The 19985-nt window shown below is 64.5% G+C and overlaps 6 protein-coding genes across 6 annotated transcripts; 5 read left to right on the top strand and 1 right to left on the bottom strand.

Annotated features, from left to right (window-relative positions):
* Window positions 1-53: 53 nt before the first annotated feature.
* On the top strand, window positions 54-3339 carry CHLRE_02g119350v5 (uncharacterized protein). The gene is made up of 8 exons (XM_043060028.1): window positions 54-280; window positions 437-606; window positions 825-1044; window positions 1304-1489; window positions 1730-1849; window positions 2228-2310; window positions 2445-2500; window positions 2839-3339. Exons 1-8 carry the CDS (start codon window positions 116-118, stop codon window positions 3063-3065), a joined length of 1227 nt encoding a protein of 408 aa, XP_042927662.1. The 5' UTR covers window positions 54-115; the 3' UTR covers window positions 3066-3339.
* A 54-nt stretch (window positions 3340-3393) lies between these two features.
* Window positions 3394-5919, top strand: CHLRE_02g119300v5 (uncharacterized protein). Its single transcript, XM_043060027.1, has 6 exons — window positions 3394-3774; window positions 4098-4181; window positions 4596-4688; window positions 4950-5019; window positions 5273-5343; window positions 5548-5919. Exons 1-6 carry the CDS (start codon window positions 3475-3477, stop codon window positions 5566-5568), a joined length of 639 nt encoding a protein of 212 aa, XP_042927661.1. The 5' UTR covers window positions 3394-3474; the 3' UTR covers window positions 5569-5919.
* A 54-nt stretch (window positions 5920-5973) lies between these two features.
* CHLRE_02g119250v5 (uncharacterized protein) lies at window positions 5974-8754 on the top strand. The gene is made up of 6 exons (XM_043060026.1): window positions 5974-6325; window positions 6491-6573; window positions 6778-6867; window positions 7230-7268; window positions 7630-7666; window positions 8021-8754. The coding sequence occupies exons 1-6, from the start codon at window positions 6148-6150 to the stop codon at window positions 8113-8115; spliced, it is 522 nt and encodes a 173-aa protein (XP_042927660.1). The 5' UTR covers window positions 5974-6147; the 3' UTR covers window positions 8116-8754.
* Window positions 8755-11213: 2459 nt separating this feature from the next.
* Window positions 11214-11989, top strand: CHLRE_02g119201v5 (uncharacterized protein). The gene is made up of 2 exons (XM_043060025.1): window positions 11214-11300; window positions 11470-11989. Exons 1-2 carry the CDS (start codon window positions 11246-11248, stop codon window positions 11586-11588), a joined length of 174 nt encoding a protein of 57 aa, XP_042927659.1. The 5' UTR covers window positions 11214-11245; the 3' UTR covers window positions 11589-11989.
* Window positions 11990-12253: 264 nt separating this feature from the next.
* Window positions 12254-16554, top strand: CHLRE_02g119150v5 (uncharacterized protein). The gene is made up of 6 exons (XM_043060024.1): window positions 12254-12508; window positions 12608-12772; window positions 13235-13378; window positions 13648-13832; window positions 14032-14162; window positions 14330-16554. The coding sequence occupies exons 1-6, from the start codon at window positions 12443-12445 to the stop codon at window positions 15733-15735; spliced, it is 2097 nt and encodes a 698-aa protein (XP_042927658.1). The 5' UTR covers window positions 12254-12442; the 3' UTR covers window positions 15736-16554.
* Window positions 16555-16650: 96 nt separating this feature from the next.
* CHLRE_02g119100v5 (uncharacterized protein) lies at window positions 16651-19983 on the bottom strand. Its single transcript, XM_001702394.3, has 6 exons — window positions 19679-19983; window positions 19322-19392; window positions 19102-19161; window positions 18717-18813; window positions 17572-18527; window positions 16651-17461 (listed from the first exon to the last, which is right to left on the bottom strand). Exons 1-6 carry the CDS (start codon window positions 19881-19883, stop codon window positions 17234-17236), a joined length of 1617 nt encoding a protein of 538 aa, XP_001702446.2. The 5' UTR covers window positions 19884-19983; the 3' UTR covers window positions 16651-17233.
* Window positions 19984-19985: the final 2 nt, after the last annotated feature.

The following is a 19985-nucleotide window of genomic DNA, read 5'->3' as shown; positions in this document are numbered from 1 at the left end:
TTCCATTATGTATTATTAGAGTGCCATTGCAGTGGACTGTAACTTCCCAAGCCTTTTTTGTTGGCACGCCATCGCTCGTTTGCCCACTCGCACAATAAGATATAAGTGAGCGATAATGAGCGAATGCACAACAACGCTAGGGCTGCCAGGGCACGCGAGCGGCACGCCGCTTGCCAATGGCGCCGGCGCAGCAGACCCAGCTGAGCTTGCGGAGGAAGACTCGTCGCAACCTGGGGACTCTTCGTCGCTAGATGACGAGGAGCCGTCCACCTCGGGACGGGTGAGGCTGTTACGTGCGGCGAGGTCGGCCGGGTCAGGGGTTGGGGGTCGGGTTTGTGTCGCGCCAGCAGCGGCCCACAACATGCGACTTTCATGGAGCCATCGCCAGCAATCCTTCAACAAAATGATGTTACTGGTGTCTGTGCTTTGCTCACAGGGCGATGCGGGGGTCAGTGGTGCGGACAGCGGGCCAGGCCACAAGGGCAAGCGGGATGAGGCGTGGAAGGCCAAGCGGGACGAGGCATGGGAGGCGCGGCGCCGCTTTAACAACCTGAGGCGGAGAGAGAAGTTTGCGGCCAAGAAGAAAGCCAAGGCTGCAGCCGCCAGGTATGTGTGTCTGCGTGTAGTGCAGTGCCTGATGCAACACCGGCACACACGGTTGACGAGGTTGCCCGCGCATGGACGGCGTGGTAGTGGCTATGCCTGGTGACACCGCAACATTTGCCACCTCCACGCACCGTGCAGTGGCCACTGCCCCGTATGTACTGCCTTCCTTCTGAGCGCACCATAACCTAGGCCCACCTCTTGTCTCATGCCCTGCACAGGGAGGAGGAGGAGGCGCTGTTAGCAGCGATGACGCCCGAGGAGGTAGAGCAGTGGCGGGCGGCCAGGGAGGTCGCCAAGGCGGAGCGGGCGGCGGCGTACGCCGAGCAGGCGGCGCGGGTGGAGGCGGCGCTGGCCAATGGCGGGCCGGGCTCGGGGCCGGATGTGGCGCTGCGGGTAGTGGTGGACTGCTCCTTCGCGCCCAGCGCGCCGCCCAAGGAGGTGCGCGGTGGGGGTTGGGGGGTAGGAGAGGGGCTGGGCGCTGTTGTAACCTGTGCTTGGGCCCAGCAGTGGGTGTGAGGCAGGTGGGGTGGACAGGAGGCGCGCATGCGCTATGTGCGCAGGTGTAACTGTATACAGCACCAGTGCGCGTGTGTTACATGTTGCTGCCACAGGCGGGGGAAGTGCGCCAGTCCCTAAGCAAGGGCCCGCTGCCCACCGCTCACGCACCAGCCGCACATGAACACACGCACGCACGCAGATGCGGAGCCTGGTAAAGCAGCTGGAAAACGCAAACATGATCAACAAGTCCTTCCCCAAGCCCGCCTGCCTCACCGTCACTAACTGGCTCGAGCCGCTGGCGTCAGTGGCAGCCACTGCGGGCGCCAACGGCTGGCGGGTGGTGAAGCTGGAGCAGGGGCCGGCGGCGGCCTTCGGACCCGACCGGGTGAGAGAGTGCGTGCGTGCGTGCATGCGTGCGCCACGGGAGTGTCTCAAGTTTCCTTCTCATTAAACTGGTTGGTAAAACGTGAATCGCTGCAGCCCGTTGACCTGTCCGAACCCGGTGCCAGCTCCTCCTTGTGTCGTTTCAACGCCCCCGCTTTCCTTGTGGACGCAACCACACAACCGGCCTGCTCCCTGTGTGCGTGTACCGTACGCCCCTGCCTGCCCGGTTGGTGCCCAGCAGGTGGTGGTCCTCAGTCCGGACGCTGAGGAGCCGCTGGAGGCGGTGGACACGGCACACGTGTATGTGGTGGGGGGCATTGTGGACCGCACAGTGCGCAAGGGCCTCACCGTCAAGTTCGCGGTGGGTGCTGCGCTCGCGGTGCGGCTGGTGGGGCGGGGTTGAGGTGAAGGTGGGGTGGAGATGGCGCGCGAGGTGGGGTTGTAAATACCAGCCCAAACTAAACCAAATCAACTGAAACGAGCAGAGCACAGGCAGAGGCGTTAGTTGCAAGCCATAATACTTATGGGGGTGGGCACGCGTGTTGGGTAGATACGAGCAGTGCAGTGCAGTGGTGCCTGCGGTTGGGACTGGACACATGGGGACGTGGATGCGCACTGGTGGCGGGACGCTTGAGGGGCGCTTCAGGCATGACGGAATTGCAGTGCAGAGGGCGTGGCAGAAGAGGCCGTCTCACGTGGCACCCGACCCCATGGCGGCGCTCTCTGCCACCCAGCGCAGGAGACCGAGCGCGTGGCGTGCCGGCGGCTGCCCATCCGTGAGAACGCGGAGCAGCTGGGTCTGGGCAAGGGCGTCACGAAGAAGTAAGTGGGGGCAAGTTGGGGGGGGGGGGTCGCGCCGGGCTGTCTTGAAGATGCTTGCACGTCGCATGAATGCAGCCGGCTCGCCCTCGCGCACACATGCCCAGAACCTCCGTGCGCTCCCCACCCGCGAACAGCCCTGTGTTGAACATCGACGACGTGGTGCGGGCGCTGCTCGTGTTCCACGACACGGGTGAGCGCGGGTTCGTGTGTGTGTGTGTGTGTTAAAAAACGAAACGAAAGCCCGCCCAGCGCCCAGAGTGTGTGTGTGTGTGTGTGTGTGTGTGTGTGTGTGTGTGTGTGTGTGTGTGTGTGTGTGTGTGTGTGTGTGCGTGTGTGTGTGTGCGTGTGTGTGGTGGATGGTGGATGGTGGGCGCCTGCGAGGGAGAAAGGGCGCGGGACGCGTGCGGGTTATGCGGTGCGTGTGCGCGCCTATCGTGGTGGGGTCAAGCAAAGCAAGTGCGCTTGTGTGCTGAGGCGCACGCCCTGCGTGTCGCTGCGTCCTGCTGTCCGCCGCCTGCGACTCCGTAGGCGACTGGGTGAAGGCCCTGGATGTCGCCATCCCACTGCGCAAGCGCAAGCCGCAGACCATGGGCTTCACGCCGCCCGTGTCCCGCGGCGCCACACCCGGGGCCGAGGCGGAGGCGGAGGTGGAGGTGGAGGCGGAGATGGGAGCCGCGGCTGTGGACGTTGCAGGGCAACAGGAGGTGCTGCAAGGAGAGCAGCAGGCGGTGGTGGCAGACGCGGGGAGAGCGTAGCGTGGGCGGTGGGAAAGATGAGAAGGGGTCCGCGGGTCGGAACCGGACCAACCGAACTGGAAAACCAGACGCAAGGTCGACCTCGGCGTTCTTTACTAGGTTTTTGTTGCGAGGGACCAATCAAGAGTGTGACATATTGAGGGTGATGCTCTGTTTAGCCTTATCCCTCGATCGTTCGTTGTCAGCGTGTAGGCTCGCTGAGGCTGAGGTTGCCTGAACGAGGACTCGATACGGTGCATGCTTAGGAGCGGTGCCGGGTTTCTACCATAAACTGGACTGGCGTATACGAACTAACTTACGACCTGTAGCCGAGCACTTGCAGTCTGCTTACGTCGACATCTGAGTAAGCCTGCCCCGCGTAAAGTTTTCCCTCGCCAGCAGGCTCTAGACCCGCCTCGACAACCTGACGATGGCGCCCCCACCGCGACTACTGACGCCGCTGTCGCTATCTCTGGTGCTTCTGGCGCCACTGCTGCTGGTGCCGCCGCCTGCTGCGAACGCTGCCCTGCTGCCAGCAGCCGCACTCGGCACAGTGCCGTCGTCCGGGCAGGCAACAGTCCAGCAACAGCCGCTGCCTCAGCCGCACCAGCACCAGCAGGGGAGCCAGGGAAGCTTCTGGTTCCGGACCCTCCGCTCTGCGGGTGGTCTGCGGCGGCTGCTGATGCCGCCCGTGCCGCCGCAGTGCGCCTACACCGGCTTCAACATGCAGGTAGGTGCAGCGGCCCAGCGCGCGGGTGGGGTCGTATGTGGAAGCAGGGCGTGAGCTTGGGGCGTGGGCTTGGCGCGCGCGACGTGTGCGGGAAGGCGCGGGGTGTGCGGGGAACGAGCAGGGCCCGTATGGAGGCGGGATGGAGGTGCGAGAGGGCGCTGTCCATGCGGGCGGTCAGCGGCCTTAACTGGTCAACTCCTCGAGCTTGCCCGCCTCCCTTGCTTTCCCCCGAGCCCGCACGTGCCTGGCCTCTGCATCTAACCTCCTCTCCTCCTGCCCCGCCCTTCCAATTCGCCACCCATCCATCCATCCGGCCTCAACAGATGCAGTGTAACGGCGACCTGATGAACTTCACCAGTGAGCTGGTGGGCAAGCCGACCAACGACCTGGCGTCACTGGCGCCCACGGTGCGTGAGTGGAGTGGAGCGTGACGGGCACAGAGGGCCCTTGGGCGTTTGGGGGTCCGGGTCCTTCCTTTCGCTGGGAGCACACGTGCCCTAAGATTGAAAGCAGGGTGTGCGGTAAGGCACCCCTGCGGTAAGGCGGTGAATACTGTGCGGTTGGTTGCCTGCCGCATCGGCTCATGCCGTGCCGTGCCGTGCACGCCATGCCACCACCATGCATGTGTGTGCCACAATCCGCGATGCTCGACAGCCTTGTCCTTTAAACGCCGACCCCAAGCACCGACCCCACACACATCCACATCACTGCAGACACACACACACACACACACACACACACACACACATGGCCCGACGTGCCTTCTAACACACAAACCGCACAAACCTGCTGGCTGCTGCCGCCGACACGCCCGCCTGCAGCTGCCCCTGGAGCGGCTGGCGGACTACCTGGACAAGCGCACCACGCCCCCCTCTGCCCAGTGCTGCGAGGCAGCCGGCGCCTTCATAAACCTGGTGGGGGGGCGGGGTTGCGCAAGCGTGTTTAGGAAGGGAACACACAATGGGAAATAATCTTGTGCGTGTGTGTTACAACCAGATAGTGCGTGCATGTGGGCGTACTTGTTTGCAAAGAAAGCACAGGGGAAGCACCAAGGGGAAATGGCCGACACATGCGCCAGTGGCCTCTGCCACGTCTGCACTGTGCCGCAGCGCCATCCCACCTGCCTATCCACTCGCCACTCTCTCTTATACTCACCCACGCGCCGCGTTCTGCAGTACTGCCTCTGCGCCCCGGCCATGCGCGACGAGTTTGAGGAGTTTGTGCAGTGGGACCAGCTGCGGACGGGTGAGTCAGCCGTGGCAGGCGGCAGCCCGCGACAGACGTTGGTTGGGGGCTGTACCGTGGGGCTGTATCGAAATGGAGGTATCAAAGATGGAGCATTGAGTTGGAGCAGACCGCCAGCACAAGCAGCAGCCCCCGTCCGCTTTGATTGTGTAAGGCTGCGCCACGAGCACGTGCTCCTGCGTCCCAAGACCCAACCCGCCTGCTGACCTGCCATCCGCTTCCCCCTCCGACACGTTTGTTGACTGCCGCGCAGTCGCCAGCTATTTGAGCAAGAACTGTGGGCAGGTCAACCGCCCGATTCCCGTGGTTTACATGGACGACAATGTGAGTCGTGGTGTGGAGCGAGGGCTGTCCGTCCGCGTGGTGTAAAATGTGTGTGTGCAATTGCGGAAGATCCGCAAATCAGCGCACAGGGGGCACAGTAGGGTGGGCATGCCTGTAAGACATGTGTGGAGGTTCTGGGCCGGTCATCCTTTAACCGCTTCTGCTGCGCCTCGCCTGCTGTTGCCCCCGACGCCTGCCCTGCAGTGCCCGGAGCACCCAATCTAGAGAGTCGCATGGCTGCTGGCGGCCTGCTAGTCGCAAATTCACGTGTTCAGAGGCGCTGTGCATGAGGAGGCAGGCGCGCTGGAAGTTGATAGGTTGGTATCGGCGATGCTTTACAGTGCAATTGTATGTTTCTATGTTGCAGCCTGATGGGCGCGCTTGGCGGCGGTGACAAAAGGCGGTGGCAAAGGGGGTGGGGGCGCTGTATGTTGACGAACGAGGGGGAAGAGGCAAATGGCAGCAGTGGAGGTACCCGCGGGTCTGCAGTTCGAGTGTTCCGGCTTGGCAATCTGGGTAAGGCGAATTTCGGTTGCTTCATCCTTGTTAGAGTAGAATGGGTCTTGAGAGCTCCCGAGCGGGCGTCCAAGGGCTCCCAAATCCAGCAGGTTCCAGGATCCCAACTGGGCCGTCCAAGGGCTCGATCAGTCCGGCTCCAGCTCTGGGCGAAGCTGTCGAGCACAAAATGCCCCGGGCTTCTCGCGAGGTGCTAAACCTGCTTGACCCATTCAGTCCTCGCGCTCAACACTCCTCAGCACTCCTCAGCAAGACCTTCTATCCGAGCAAGCAAGCATACCCCACAAAATGGCCGTCCACTTCAGCACCAGGCCGTTGGCCGCCGCCGCAGTTGTGGTCGTCGTGGCTGCCTTTTGCGCCGGTGGCGCGAGTGCGGCGGCCGGCGGGGGCGGGGGCCGGCGCGCGCTGCTGCAGCAGGCGGCGTCACCGGCAGTGCCGCCCGAGTGCATCCAGGCGGGGCTGGCACGTAAGTCGATCCGTGGATCAGTAGAGTTGCTGTCGTGTCGGGCGGGGCCCCAATAGTAATGTGGCGCCCCGCCCCGGACACGTACGCGCCGCTCCTCGGGCCCTCAGCTGCATTCCCTTACGCTCTGCAACCTTATTACTTGTTATCACTCCCTGCCCCCTGCAGTCCAGAACTCGTGCAACAAGGAGCTGGAAGTAGCCAGCAAGGCCTTCGGCCTGGCGCCCAACACCGACGTGTCCAACATCCAGGTGCGTGCGTGCAGTCGTCGTCCCTTCAGCACCGGCGGGCACCTAGCCACTCGCCACGGGTGGCTGCCGGCTGCCGGCTGCTTGCGGCGGCGCGGCCTGCAGCAATCGAGCGACGCCCCCGCGCCCGCGCTGCCGCACACGCCCACCTGCCCACCTGCCCCACTCCCCCCTCCCACCCCGCCCCATCTGCCCATCTGCCTGCAGGTGGACACAGGCAAGCTGCGGCAGTACCTGGAGACGGCGCCGCCGCCCGGCAAGGCCTGCTGCGACGCCACTGTGACCTTCAACAACGCCGTGAGTGGTGCCGGGGGTTGGTGGGTGGGTGCGTGGGTGGGTGGGTGGGTGGGTGCCCTACTGCCTTGTGTTTACCCGATTGTCACCAGCTAGCTTGGTGCGCTCGCACGAGCTGCTGGTGCGCAGCGGGGTGCTGGTAGGCAGGTGGTGATCTGCTGCGGCAGCTCGCTGCAGCGGTGTGCGTGTCTGGGGCTCGTTGTGTGTTGGGACCTGCTGGCGAAGGCTGAGTGGCGGGTTGGGATGCACTGCGGGGTCCAGGGGAATGACCTGCAGGGTGAGCGAGTCGGTGTACTGCGTTGTTGGTTGCCCAGACGCTGTGACGGAAACAAACGCGGTGCGTGTTGCCCCTCCTTGCTCCGCAGTACTGCTCCTGCTCGCCCCCCGTGCTGGAGCTGGTCAAGGTGCGGGCGTGTGTGTGACTGTGTGTGTGACTGTATGCATGTGAATGGTATTCGGATGCTGGGTGTGGTGGTGGCGCAGGTAGCCGTGTGTCCAGAGCCGCTACACGTGGGGCAGCCCCAGGAACAGGCAGGGACGTGCACACAGGCTGGTCGGTGGGCACCGCCACCACCGCGGCGCGCACCTGTTGACTCTGTGTTTGTGTGTGTCAAGAACGAAGCGAAAGCGCTCCCGTGTGTGTGTGTGTGTGTGTGTGTGTGTGTGTGTCCATGCTGCTGGGCACCCCTCTGCCGCCCCCCCTCTCCCGCCTGCCTCACGACCCCTACGCACCTGCCGGCCGTCCACCCCACCCACCGGCCGCAGTCCTTCACCAACAACGACGTGGCGCAGTACCGCGAGGGTGAGCAGCAGCAGCAGGCGGGCAGCAGAGGGAGGGAGAGGGAGGGAAGGAGAGGGAGGGAAGGAGGGAGGGAGGAAGAGGGAGGGAGGCAGGGCGGCGGGTGGGGGAGCTGGGAGGTCAAGCGCAGCCGGGGCGTCCAGCTGGCCGGGGCGTTGTGTCGCCCGGCGCCCTCGCTTTTGGTTAGGCTCCCGCACCTCCACTTGGACTACCCACGCACACTAGCGCGCTCTCCCGCCGCTGTGCTGACCCCACGCACCTCCGCACGCGTCTCCACCTGCTGCGTCTGCTGCACCTGATGTCCGCTGCTGACTGCCGCACCTGCCTGCCCGCTGCCTGCCTGCTGCCTGCCTGCAGTGGCCAAGTATCTGGAAAAGCGCTGCAAGCCCTTGGGCTCGCCCTTCACCCTGTACATGGACGCAACGTGCCCGGCCGGCAAGAAGAAGCCATAGATAGATTGCTTGGGCGCCGCGTTGCCTCGCTCGAGGCGGGCGGGCGGGCGGGAGGTAGGGGCGGAGGGGGCAAGAGGGGGGAAGGCGGAGCGCCGTGCCGGCGCGCCAGTAGTAGGTGCGTGTTGTGCACAGGTAGGTGCTATCTTTGGTGACCCCTGTGGCGGGTCGTGGAGCGAGATGGTGTGCGCGCAACATGTGAGGTTGCTCTAAGGTAGTGGGGTGCGCGATAGATAGATGTACGTAGAATGCTGCACATGGAGGTTGCGGAGTGAAGGAAACCTGCATTCGCTGAAGGCGCCCAGTGGGCGGCGGGTGATGCGGGTAGCAATACATGGTGGTGGCGGCTGCGGCGGGGGATGGAGCGAGGGGGCGGCGGCACTCAGCATGTGCTCGCGCCGGGTCAGGTGGTGGCAGGTGGTATGTGCTGGGGACTGCGGGCGGCAGGTGCGTGGGGCCAGATTCTGCGACCAGCAACATTGTTGAGACTTGTACACAGGGGTTCCCTGCTGCTTTTATACGCACGACTTGTCTATGCATGCGTTGCAGTCAAGTGTGCCTGGAAGCCGGGGCACTTGCCCCCACGCTCCGGCGTTGGTGGGGCACTGCCCTGTGCCGTGCATGCTGTAACAACAACGTGGCAACTGCTTGTCCGAGCGCCCTGACGAAAGCTGAGGGACTCGATGGGACGAACACGGACACACGAGACCAGGACCGGTACATAGCTATCAGGATACGCATGACGGATGGGACGGGAGGAGGCGAACCGATGTGCTCGCTCCGACCAGGGTTGCTCAGCAGCAGGCGCGCTGTCAAACCGCAATCAGACAACGTTCGTTATTAATTGCTCGGCAGATCTCGCCGAGGGCCGGAGGGGACCACCTCAGTCTCAGTGTCACTGCCGGCCAGCAGGGCGGCGGGTCCCGGGCCTGCTGCAGCTGTCAAGCGCAGCGCAGTGCGTGGTGACAGCCCGGCCTCATCAGGACCTCGCTCACGCACCGCGGCGGGGCGTAGCAAGGATGTATGTTTGCAACTCAAGTCACGGGAGCCCTTACCCTTGTCTTGCGATCCCCACGGACAGCGACCCGGGCACCCACCCCACCCCACCCCACGGCAGCGCACGCAGCCCTACGGCGTCCACGCAAGCAGCAGCACCTGCAAAAGCGAGCAGTACCACGGCTGCAGCTAGCACTGCAAGCAATTTCGTAGTCATGACCCGAAAGTGCCGCTTCGCGGATAGCGACGCCGCCACTGCTGCGGATGGTGGCAGCGGCGGCGCCTCCGGCGCCAACGGCTGCAACGCCAGCCCCAGCTTCGTTGCCGGCGCCGCTGCAGCCACCGCCGCCGCAGGCGTGCTGCCAACCTCGACCTCCGCCGGGCTCGCCCGCCGTATCGGACGCAAGAACACGCCACACCCAGGCAAGCGCTCCACGGGTCTTAGCGGCGGCGCAGCCGGCGGCGGCGGCGGTGTGGGCGGCGGCGGCCGCTGGCGGCTGCGCACTGGCGCCGCGGCGGTAACGCTGCTGGTGGTGGCGGCGTCGCTGGGTGTGATCACTGCCGCCAACACACCGGTACGGAAGCTCGCTGCCAATGCGCGGGCTGCGGCGTCCAATGCGGACGAGATGGCGGCGCTGCCTTCGGAGTGCATCTCCGCTGGGTGAGTGTGAGACGACTGTGATTGAGTGGACCGTGGGGGGTGGAGAGCACCGAGCGCTAGCCCGAGCCATGCCGTAGCGTGATGTGTGAACGAAGGGAGATGATGAGGGCGGGTGTACGAGCTAGACTGTGCGTGGGTCAGCAGGTGGGTCCCGGCCTGCTGCTTCCAAGGCAACCCTGCCTGCTTCCTAGTTGCTTTACGAGTTTCTTCCTTCCTGGGCGCCCACCGCTCTGCTGCCCCGTTGCCACCATGCTTGCGCCCTCCGACCAGCAGTGCCCGAATGCCGCCCTCCTCTTCCTCTGTGCGACTGCAGGATGGATCTGCAGGCGCAATGCGCGGACGAGATGTCGTACGCCTCTGACGCCCTGGGCATTGACCCCGGGGCAGCCACGTCGCCAGGCGCCGTGCAGGTGCGGGCATGTGCATGTGCATGTGCATGTGTGTGTGTGCATGTGTGTGTGTGTGTGTGTGTGTGTGTGTGTGTGTGTGTGTGTGTTTGTCTCGGTGCTGCAGGCGGCGAGCCGGGGGAGGGGGGCGCCGGGCCGCTGGTGGGGCCCGCGTGTCGTGTTTGGAACCCAAGTGCGCAGCTAGCGGGACAAGCAGCTAGCCTGACAGGCACGCGGCCAAGGTGGGCCCGCTCGGGGCAGGGCTGCGGCGAGGAGCGCCTGCAGGGTTATGAAACCCTGTTTGCCGGAATGCGGCTGGCGCACGGCAGGCTGGCCTGAGCCCTCCTGGAGTGTGTGCCCGCCCTTCCCCCCGGCCCCCCACCCCTGTTTCTGCTGGCGCCTGCCTGCCTGCCTGCAGCTGTCTGACAAGCAGCTGAGCGCCTTCCTGGACAAGGCGGATGCGCCCTCCGTCAATTGCTGCAAGGTGGGTGGGTGGGTGGGTGGGTGGGTGGGTGGGTGGGTGGGTGGGTGGGTGGGTGGGTGGGTGGGTGGGTGGGTGTTGCGGGCATTGAGATTATTGTGCTTAGTGAGGCCAGGATTTGTGTGCGTATGTGTATGTGTGTATGTGTGCGTGTGGAGGGCGGGTGGTGGAAATGATGCAACCGAGGGGGCGGCGCACCCCATTCAATGACAGCGTGTCGTGGCATGCGGCAAGTCACTGATGCGAGCCCTTATCCCGGCGTGTGATGGCCAACACTGACACGCACGCAGGCTACTGTCAAGTTCAACAAGGCGGTGAGCGCTGACCTGGGTCCTGTCAGGGAGGTATCATGGTGGTCAGGGCGCATGCAGCCGGGAGGGCCGGCAGTGACCTGTGGGCTGGCAATTGTGGCAACCCGGGGACCCCGACCCTGCGCATGACGGCAGCTTAGCACGGAAGCACGCGCGGCTGATGCGGCCCCGCCTCACGCAACCCACCCTTTGAGCCGCCTGCCTCTGCCCCTGCCCCTGCCTTCACTCTTAACTCGCCTTCCCTCCCGCCCGCCCTCCCACTACGTACCCCTGGCAGCTCTGCTCCTGCTCGCCCGCAATGCTGGATCTGATCAAGTCCTTCACCAACAACGACGTGAACCAGTACTACATATGTGAGTGTGCACGTCACTGCAGGGAGCAGGCCTGCACAACGGACTAGCACGCTCCACGCACGCACACACTGCATGGGCACCGACTCATGCCGCCACCACCCTGCTGACCACCGCGCCCCATCCCTCTGCCGCGTGCCGGCCCGTCTCCCCACCCCGGCCCCCCTCCCAGTGAGCAAGTACTTCGAGCGCACGTGCGCCACTGTGGGCCAGCCGTACAAGTTGTACTTTGGCGACACCTGCCCCGCGAGCGCCAGCGGCACGTCCTCTGCAGGGCCTGCCAAGAAGTGAGAAGGGCAAGTGCTGAGTCCAGCGGCAATCGGGCTGGTGGCGTCACGGACGTTTCGCATCATCTTCCACATATCTTTTCATGCTAGTCGCAACAGAAGCGAAGAATACGACAGCATAGTTATGTATTGGGTGCAGGCGGCGATCGGGGGAGGTTAGGTTGCGGTGTTCGGTGGGAAGTATCCGGAGGGAGGGAAAGCTGGGCCGTGACAGGGGCGGCGAGATGGGCGGAGATATGGTGGGCCGTGAGGCCGCCCGGGCACGTCATGAAGTGTTGCATGGGTGCTTCGCTCATTGTTATACTACACGTACGTGCTGGTACTGGAAGCGAACTGTGTGCAGTTCCCCGTGTGGACCCAAACGCAAGCGCGGCAAGTCGGCAACATCTCAGGCAACATCTCGGGTTCCCACATCTCGGGCTGCCCCACGTACCATCCCGCACCCCGCGACCCCGCACCCCGGCCAACACGCTGACTCCCTGGCAACAGCTGAGGGGTGCTGTGCCCTGGTCCCAGACTGTCGCCTAGAAACCAGGCTGGACCGCTGGAGGCACCACAGCGACATGGTACGGCCCGGCGCACACAGCCCATCCTGCCCTGGTGATGGGAAGGGCCTCCTCCACCCTGCTTGTAGAGGAGAGTACTTGATCTCATAGAAAGCAGTTTCATGATTACACCTAAAATGGCTGAAGCCTCAGGTTGACTTGTGGGGCACCGCACATTCGGCTTCTAATTCGTGACTGAGGCTGACCGACTTCCTGGCGCAAAGTTGCTGCATAGTTTCTTGACTACCTAGTATCGATACAGCGGTGACCTGGGAACGGGGCTGGCGTGCCAGCTTCCGCGCGAAGCGGAGGAATGTCCGCTATCATCATCGACGGCTTTCTGCTAAAGAAGAAAAAGGATGACAAGCGCAGCTTCTTGGTAGGGAACGGATTCCAGCGTCAACCGTGTTTGCTGCAGGGTCCTGCGTGCCCCGCTGCTCACCGGCGCTTGCTCTTGCGGGTCTCCCCTGTTGCGCAGACGAGCAAGTATCAACGGAGGTACTTCGAGCTCACTTCGGACACGCTCCTGTACGCAAAGGACCCCAAGGACCTGAAAGACCTCAAGGATGGGAGCGGGGATATCGAAGTGTTCGCTATCCATGAGCTTAAGTATATCAAGAAGCTCGAGGATGAGAAACTCGAGGTGCGTGCCTCAGCTAGGCCGCACCGGCGTGCGGCTGCGTTCGGGCGAACTGGCACTTAACCCCCGGAGCAGCGTGTGGGTATTTTGGACCCTGTGTGGAGCTCGGCGCCAGTCCCCGACCATGGACGCAGGGCTCATCAGGAGTGTAGCTGGGTCATTGAGGGCCAGGAACAGGATCACCAGGGGCTGGAGTGGGCAACAGCAGCCTGTAGGCGCTGCTGTCCCTCGAGGGGGGAAGTGGCTGGCCCCCTTCCACGAATGCGGTGCTACGGCCTCCTCCACAGTGTCAGCATCACTTCAGTCCTTGAGCGCATACCGTAGTTGTGGCTGCAATGTCAAACTGCGCACCGCAGCGTCGTGCTGGCACGGTCCCGCCTGGTCCTGTTAACGTTGCGCGGTACTACACTTTCCCCCACTTTTTCCACACCCGCTTCATCCGCGTCGCCGCCACCGCCGCCGCAGATGAAGTTCCCGGAGCGCGTGCTCCGCGTTAAGGCCGAGTCTAAAGCTGACCACGAGCGCTGGTATGAGGCCATTCGGGATGCGCGGCAGAAGAAGTTGGACGGCAACAACACGCCGCAGGCCAAGCAGCTCGAGAACCTCAAGGTGCGTGGGTGGCTCGAAGTTTTCAAACTCAAAGGCCAGAGGGAGCGGGCAAACTTGAACCGGATGCATAAGAGCAAGGGTGCCGGGTGGGTGGGTAGGGGCTGATCACAAGGGATGGGGAGGCGAGCTGTCAACTGCCAGATGCGATACCTAGTGCGGACTACTGGCAATCAACCCGCAACGCAACGGCGCGACGGGCGAGGGCAACGTACCTACGCACGCAGCACAACTTCCCTTCTTAACCACACGCAAGCGCCGGGCCTTTGCAGGCGACCACCAAGCAGCAGATCCTAACGGCGCTGGAGGAGGACAGCGACGACGACGGGCCTCCCATAGGCCCCATCGGCGGCGGCGGCGGCCTGCCCACGCCCGCCCGGAAGCCGGACCTGGTCATGCCCTTGTCACCCATGGCCACGGGGCCCGGGCCGGCCAGCAACCGCCCGCCCTCGCCACGGTGCGTGCGTGGAGGCAAGGGGAGGGGGGAGGAGGGATGGGATGTGAACGCGGGCGTGGTGTGCTGCGAGCGGGGGTGGGTTGAGAGGAATGGGAAGAACGGGGGCGGGGTGGCCGCGATGCGGCTGGCTCGCGGCCAGCTGTTCGGCCCTGACGCATCCTTGGCACTGCGCCTCCCACCTCTGCCGCTGTGTGCGCAGGTCGCTGCTGGCCAACCCCAAGATGGGCACCAACATCATTCGGGCGCCGGTGCGCCAGGTGCAGCGGGAGGAGGAGGAAGAGGATCGCATCGACCCGCACCCCAAAGCGCGCAGCCGCTGGCACGACGAGGGTGAGTGCAGCAGGGCGTATGAGTGTATGACGCGTAGTTTCTGGGAAGCATTGAGTTGTGACAAGGCGATGACGGGGTGCGCGACACGGACGCAGGGCAGCCTGCCAGACGCTCGCATGCCACACCATAACCTCACTCCACATTGCGCCTGTGCTTCTTGCCCGTAGAGGAGGAGGATGCGGCAGAGGCGGCAGCGGCTGCCGGCTCGCGGCCCGGCACCACCGGCTCCACCGGCCCAGGTGCCCAGCAGCATCAGCATCAGCAGCAGCAGCAGCCTCAGTCGCGGCCCGGCACCACTGGCTCCACAGCCTCCTCACAGAACGAGCGGCTCATGCTCAACGGCGACCAGGGCCGCGCCGCCGGCAGGGGCCCGGCTTCCTCGGCAGCCGCAGCAGCGGCCGCAGCAATTGCGGGAGGGGCGGGCGCCGAGCGCGGGGAGCGGCTGCAGCTGGCGGAGGGGGCCCGGCCGGCGGGAGCGGGCGGCCCTACGCGGGGGCCGAGCGGCGTCAGCCGCACAGGTGCCGTGGGGGCCAGCGGCAATGGGGAGACGGAGTCGGTGCCTTCGCCGGGGATGTCCCGGGCGGGAAGCAAGCCGCTGAGTGCGGGCGCCAACAAGCCGCCGCCAGCTGAGAAGCTGTCACTCGGCGGCCCGCCGCCGGCGGTCAGCACCCGGCCCGGAAGCCGGGAGTCTGATGGCGCCCGTGTCAACGGGGCCGCAGCTGCACACCATGCACAGGCCCATCACCACCACGAGCAGCCCGGCACGGAAGGCAACCGCGAGGAGTGGGAGGAAGACGACTGGGATAGCAGCGACGAGGAGGGCGGGCAGCAGGGCCACCGCCAGCAGCAGCAACGCAGCTCCCAGCAGCGCACCTCCCAACAGCCTCGGCAGCAGCAGCCGGCGCCCAGCTCTAGGAACAGCGGCAGCAACCTGGCGATCGCCCGAGCGTCAGCGGAGGGGCTGCGGACCTCGCAGCCGGCGCCGTCGCTGGGCCCTGGCGGCCGCACCGGCAACGGCTCGTCGGCGAGGCCGCCTGCCAAGGCAGCCCCGGCGCCTGCGCAGCGCTACGACGACGACGAGGAGGAGGAGGAGGAGGAAGAGGAGCGTAACCCTGAGGTAAAGATGGCCAAACACGCGGCCGGCACGGACCATCTGGAGGAGAACTGGGACTCCGAAGAGGAAGAGGAGGAAGAGGCGCCGCCGCGCAAGCCCGCTGCGCCGCCTCCAGCGCGGCGGCCACAGGTCCCCGCCGCTCCCCCAGCAGGTGCGGCGCCTGCCTCGCCCGCGCGGCGGATACCCGGGCCCCCAGCCTCGGGGGCTCCCAGCTCTCCCGGGCTCGCTGGGCGGCCGCCTGTGGCGCCGCGCGGGCCTGCGCCGCCGGCTGTCAGCCGCCTGCATCCCGGTGACGAAGTTATGGCTGCGCCGGCATCGCCCGCACGCCGTGGCGCGTCTGGGGGGCCGCCGCCGCCGCCACCCCCTCAGCAGGGCTTCAAGTCCAATGTCGTGCATGACCCCGGGGTGAAGGTGGACGAGAACTTTGCGGAGGAGGACTGGGATGATGATGATGATTGAGCAAGCGGAGGGCGAGGGTGGACGGGGTGAGCCTGGAGGTAGGTAGCGGGGGACACAGAGGAGGAGCTGTAGAGAAGCTTGCCACTTCCAGGGATTGGCGGCACGCGTCACGAGCGGCTGCATGCAAGGGAATGAGGGGCATGGCGCTAAACGCGAAGGTCGGCGCGCGACACCACCGCACGCTGCAAACATGAAACTTGGGGTATTTGGTGGTGGTGCGTACACACTGGAGTGCAATACTAGATAGCGGATGCCAATGGTCGTATCTCGATGCGGGGTCAGCATTGGGTCGGAGGTCAGCGTCAACCATGCATGTCGTGGTGAGGGTAGATGGACGCACGCCGAACGCGCCCAAGAGAGGCAACAGGCCTCGACATTTCTTCATTATTCAGGTACATTTTAGCAGTTGTCGAGCGAAAGTCATGCTGCGTGCGCCAAGTTACAGTGCCCTCCACGGGTGCGACCTGCATGTTGCAGATACCGGTAAGACCGGCCAAGATGCAGAAGAAGAAGCACGGCGGTAACGCCAGCAGTCTTACGGGATCATACTTGTGTGGACAGCACATGCTGGTTGGCTGCCTGGCCAGTTTTGCATGTGTGTGTGTGTGTGTGTGTGTCTGTGTGTGTGTCTGTGGGAGCCATATTGGAGGGAACGTGACTCACATGGAACGGATAGGTGGTTAAAGGCTGCCCCGGCAAGGGCTCGGAGTCTGACGTGCTGCCGCACTTCAAGATGCTGTATGGCGTTTGTGACACGTGCCAGGCACGGACGTCAAGAAGAACACAGGCACTGTGGCGTGCATGTAATATGAGGAACCTTTACAGATTCCATACATCTCGAAGCACCACCGCCGCCTCTCCGCGACGGGCGGTGTGTACAAAGGGCAGGGACAGGGGTGGGCAGGGACGTAATCAACGACGATTCCGTTACAGTTACTCGCGAATGACGCCGTCAGGCCTTCCAGCAATTTCAAGACTGAAACACATGCGAACACTAGCCTCCAGCTCCTAACCAACAGTACCTACAAGCAGAGAAGGCACATCTTTCTTCATCTTTCTTCATTCTTCTCCGATCGTGTGGCGCCTTCTCGAAGCCCAGAACGCAGCTATCCGGCCACCTGAGCCTGAAGCAAGGCACCTGTCGTAGCTATGAGTACGGAACGCCAAAAGTAGCACCAAACGGTCACACAGCGCCGTACCCCATGCAGAGGGACTACTCTGTCGCTACGGATCGTAGAAAATATAGGTTCCCAACTACTCGCTATGCTCGTGCGAAAACCTTCAGTTCAAGTGACACAGGTCTCCCCCCTGAATTGACATCAAGGACTATGTACGTACACGCAGGGTGCGCCGCCGTGCACACCGACAGCCCTCAACACGTGGTTCTGCTCTTCCGCTGCAGCCAAGCGGACGGTGTGTCAGCTCCTATTCCTACCGACTTTCCCATAATTGATTCATTGCCTTACATTCAATTGCTCACACGAGTGACACAAGCTCCTCAGAAGGGGCACACCCAGCCCGCCGCTGTGCACAGGAAGCCGGGGCACAGGCTGCTGTACACCCGGCCCCCAATAGCGGGGTCGTCCTCGCCTCCCCCCAGCACGGCCCCCAGCACGCAGTCCATGAGCAGGTCGCGGCCTCCACGCATGGGGTCCTCCAGCAGGAAGGCCGTGTGCGTCTTGCCGGGCACAAGCACGCAGCGCACAGGGCGGGTAGCGCCGGCAGCCTGCGAGTAGGACATGTGTACGCGGTCAGCTACATAAGTCATGTGATACGGTGTGTGCCCGCATTCGAGAGTGCACATGACCACAAGTGCCACTGCCCGCCCCACCCTACCTGCAGCGCCTCCGCCAGCCGCGCACTGCCCTCACACGGCACGGTCTTGTCCGCAGTGCCGTGCACCAGCAGCACATCCGGCAGCAGCGCCGCCGCGTCGGAGCCCATGCGGCGGGCGGCCTCCAGGGGCGACAGCGCGTCGTAGGCGGGCACCCGGGTGCCACCCCTGCGAGTGCCCGCCATCGCGCCACCTGCCGCCGCACCTGCTGGCGCCTGCCCATCAGCAAGGCTGCCTGGTGCTGAGCTGCTGACGGGCGACCGCAGCAGCGGCGTCTCGCCGTGCTTGTCGGATCCTTGGGCGATGATGGCAGAGGACACAGCAGCGCTGCCGCCGCCGCCGCCCTGCTCAATGTCAGGCAGCGCCGGGGGCACCGCTGGCCCCCCAGGCGGTGGGGCGTCGCGGTCCTCAGCCGACAGCGTGGCGGCCGCCGCCACCTCCGACGCACTGACCGCCGCTGTGGTCACGATGCCCTGCACCACGCCACGGGCCGCGCCGCCTCCGCCGCCATCAGCGCTGCTCATGCCGCTGGCATCCACCGCCAGGATGCGATCCAGGAGCCCACGGAACGTGCCGCCACGGTGCGACGCCAGTCCCACCAGGTCGAACGCGCCCGACACGCCCACAAACGCCTTGATGCAGCCCGGCGACCAGGACGGAGTGGCGCCCAGCGCGGACCGCCCGCTGGCCGCCTGCTCCGCCTGGCGCAGCAGCGACAGACCCGCCAGGTGGCCGCCGGCGCTCTGGCCCACCAGCGTCACGTTGTCGGGGTCGCCGCCCAGGCGGTGCACGCGGCGCAGCACCCAGCAGATGCCGGTGTTGACGTCCTCCAGCATGTCGAGCGCGTCCCCCTGGGGGAAGTTGCGGTAGTCCAGGCACGCAACAAGCACGCCCTGCTCGCTCAGGCGGCGGCCCAGCAGCGCGCCCCAGGCCTTGTAGCCGATGGTCCACGCGCCGCCTGTATTCGACGAAATGAGTTAGGTTTAGTAAGCATAGTGACGCTACAGGCAGGCGCTGCGTGCTCGGGAAGCGCAGGGGCAAGTAGCGCCATCCCTGGGGAAGCGCACTGTTAAATGAGTGCAGACAAAGGAGGTTGCATGCCCATGCGCGCCCGTCCACGCCCATGCGCGCCCACGCGCGCACACACCAGTGACGTAGATGACAAGTGGGTACGTGGCACCCTCGGTGGTAGCCGGGGCGCCGCGGCTGCTGGGCGGGTAGTAGAGATCCAAGCGCTGGCGGGGCTGCACGGCGGGTGGGTACAGGCCGAAAGCGTCAGGAGGCAACACGCGACCGGACACCGACCGCATCAACAATCCCCGCGCATCCGCAGCCCCCACTCTGTGGGCTGGCTTCGAGCATTGAGCCTCGGTTGGCTGGGTTTGGGACTTGACTACTTGAACACCCTTCACAAACCCCGGCCAACACACACACACACACACACACACACTCTGTAATGTTTTTCTTGTGCTCTTTAACACACACTCTGTGGGCGGGCTTTCGTTTCCCTTTTATCACACACACATACACACCTTGTCGCCGTACAACACGCCGCGCACGACACACTTGTTGAAGAAGTAGTAGTATATCATCTGCGAGGCATTGGTGTTGGTGACAGGGGTCAACATGCGCAATGGGTAGTGCCGGCTGACTGCAACGTAACCGCGTAACGTGCACGCGGGACCACGCTGCAGTGCCCCGCACCCCCACCCTAGCCCCCACCCACCCATCCCGACATGCGCTATGCCTCACCCGCAGAAAGCCTGGGAGCAGCAGCATGGAGTAGACCGCTAGAGCCAACACAATGTGGATGATCTTAAACACTGCATGGGGATAGGCGAGGAGCGGCGCGTTTGGAGTCAGTTCAACCTGACACAGCGACGGGCTGGGCCAGACGTAGATACAACCCCGTGTGTCCAGACCGCGCCCATGCTCTTGTTCGCAATGCAGACCAAAGGAGAACTGTCAATGCGGGCACAGCACACTGGGTTTGTTAGACGTTTCGTCCTCCATGTGGGACAGTCCCCATTCCGGGCCCCTGCAGCAACGCTTGTTGGCCGTCACAGCCAGACGCCCGCTCTCCGTCGCTTCATTCCTCACAGCACTCACCCAGCACCACCACGTGGACAACAGCTGACAGCGCATTCCAAACCGCCCGGAAGGGGCGACACCAGCGTTGGCTTGCAGTCGCGTGCTCCCGAGTCCTGGGACCAAGCACCGGTTCAGACGAGGTGATAATGGGAACGGTCAGGTCGTCCGGGGCACCCGGCGGCCAGCGGGGCCCAACGACCTGTCCCGGGTCGTCGTCGTCCATGCGACTGCAGCTCCTTGGGCGCAGTGTCAGCTTGAGGCTTGTTGCAGCTGGAGAGCTCGACGTTAAGGCGACAAGCGACGTTGCCATGCACAGTCTCGCTGT

Source organism: Chlamydomonas reinhardtii, chromosome 2 (genome assembly GCF_000002595.2).
Source record: "Chlamydomonas reinhardtii strain CC-503 cw92 mt+ chromosome 2, whole genome shotgun sequence".
In the NCBI taxonomy this organism is placed as follows: Eukaryota; Viridiplantae; Chlorophyta; class Chlorophyceae; order Chlamydomonadales; family Chlamydomonadaceae; genus Chlamydomonas; species Chlamydomonas reinhardtii.
This window is presented reverse-complemented; position numbering and strand designations above follow the sequence as displayed.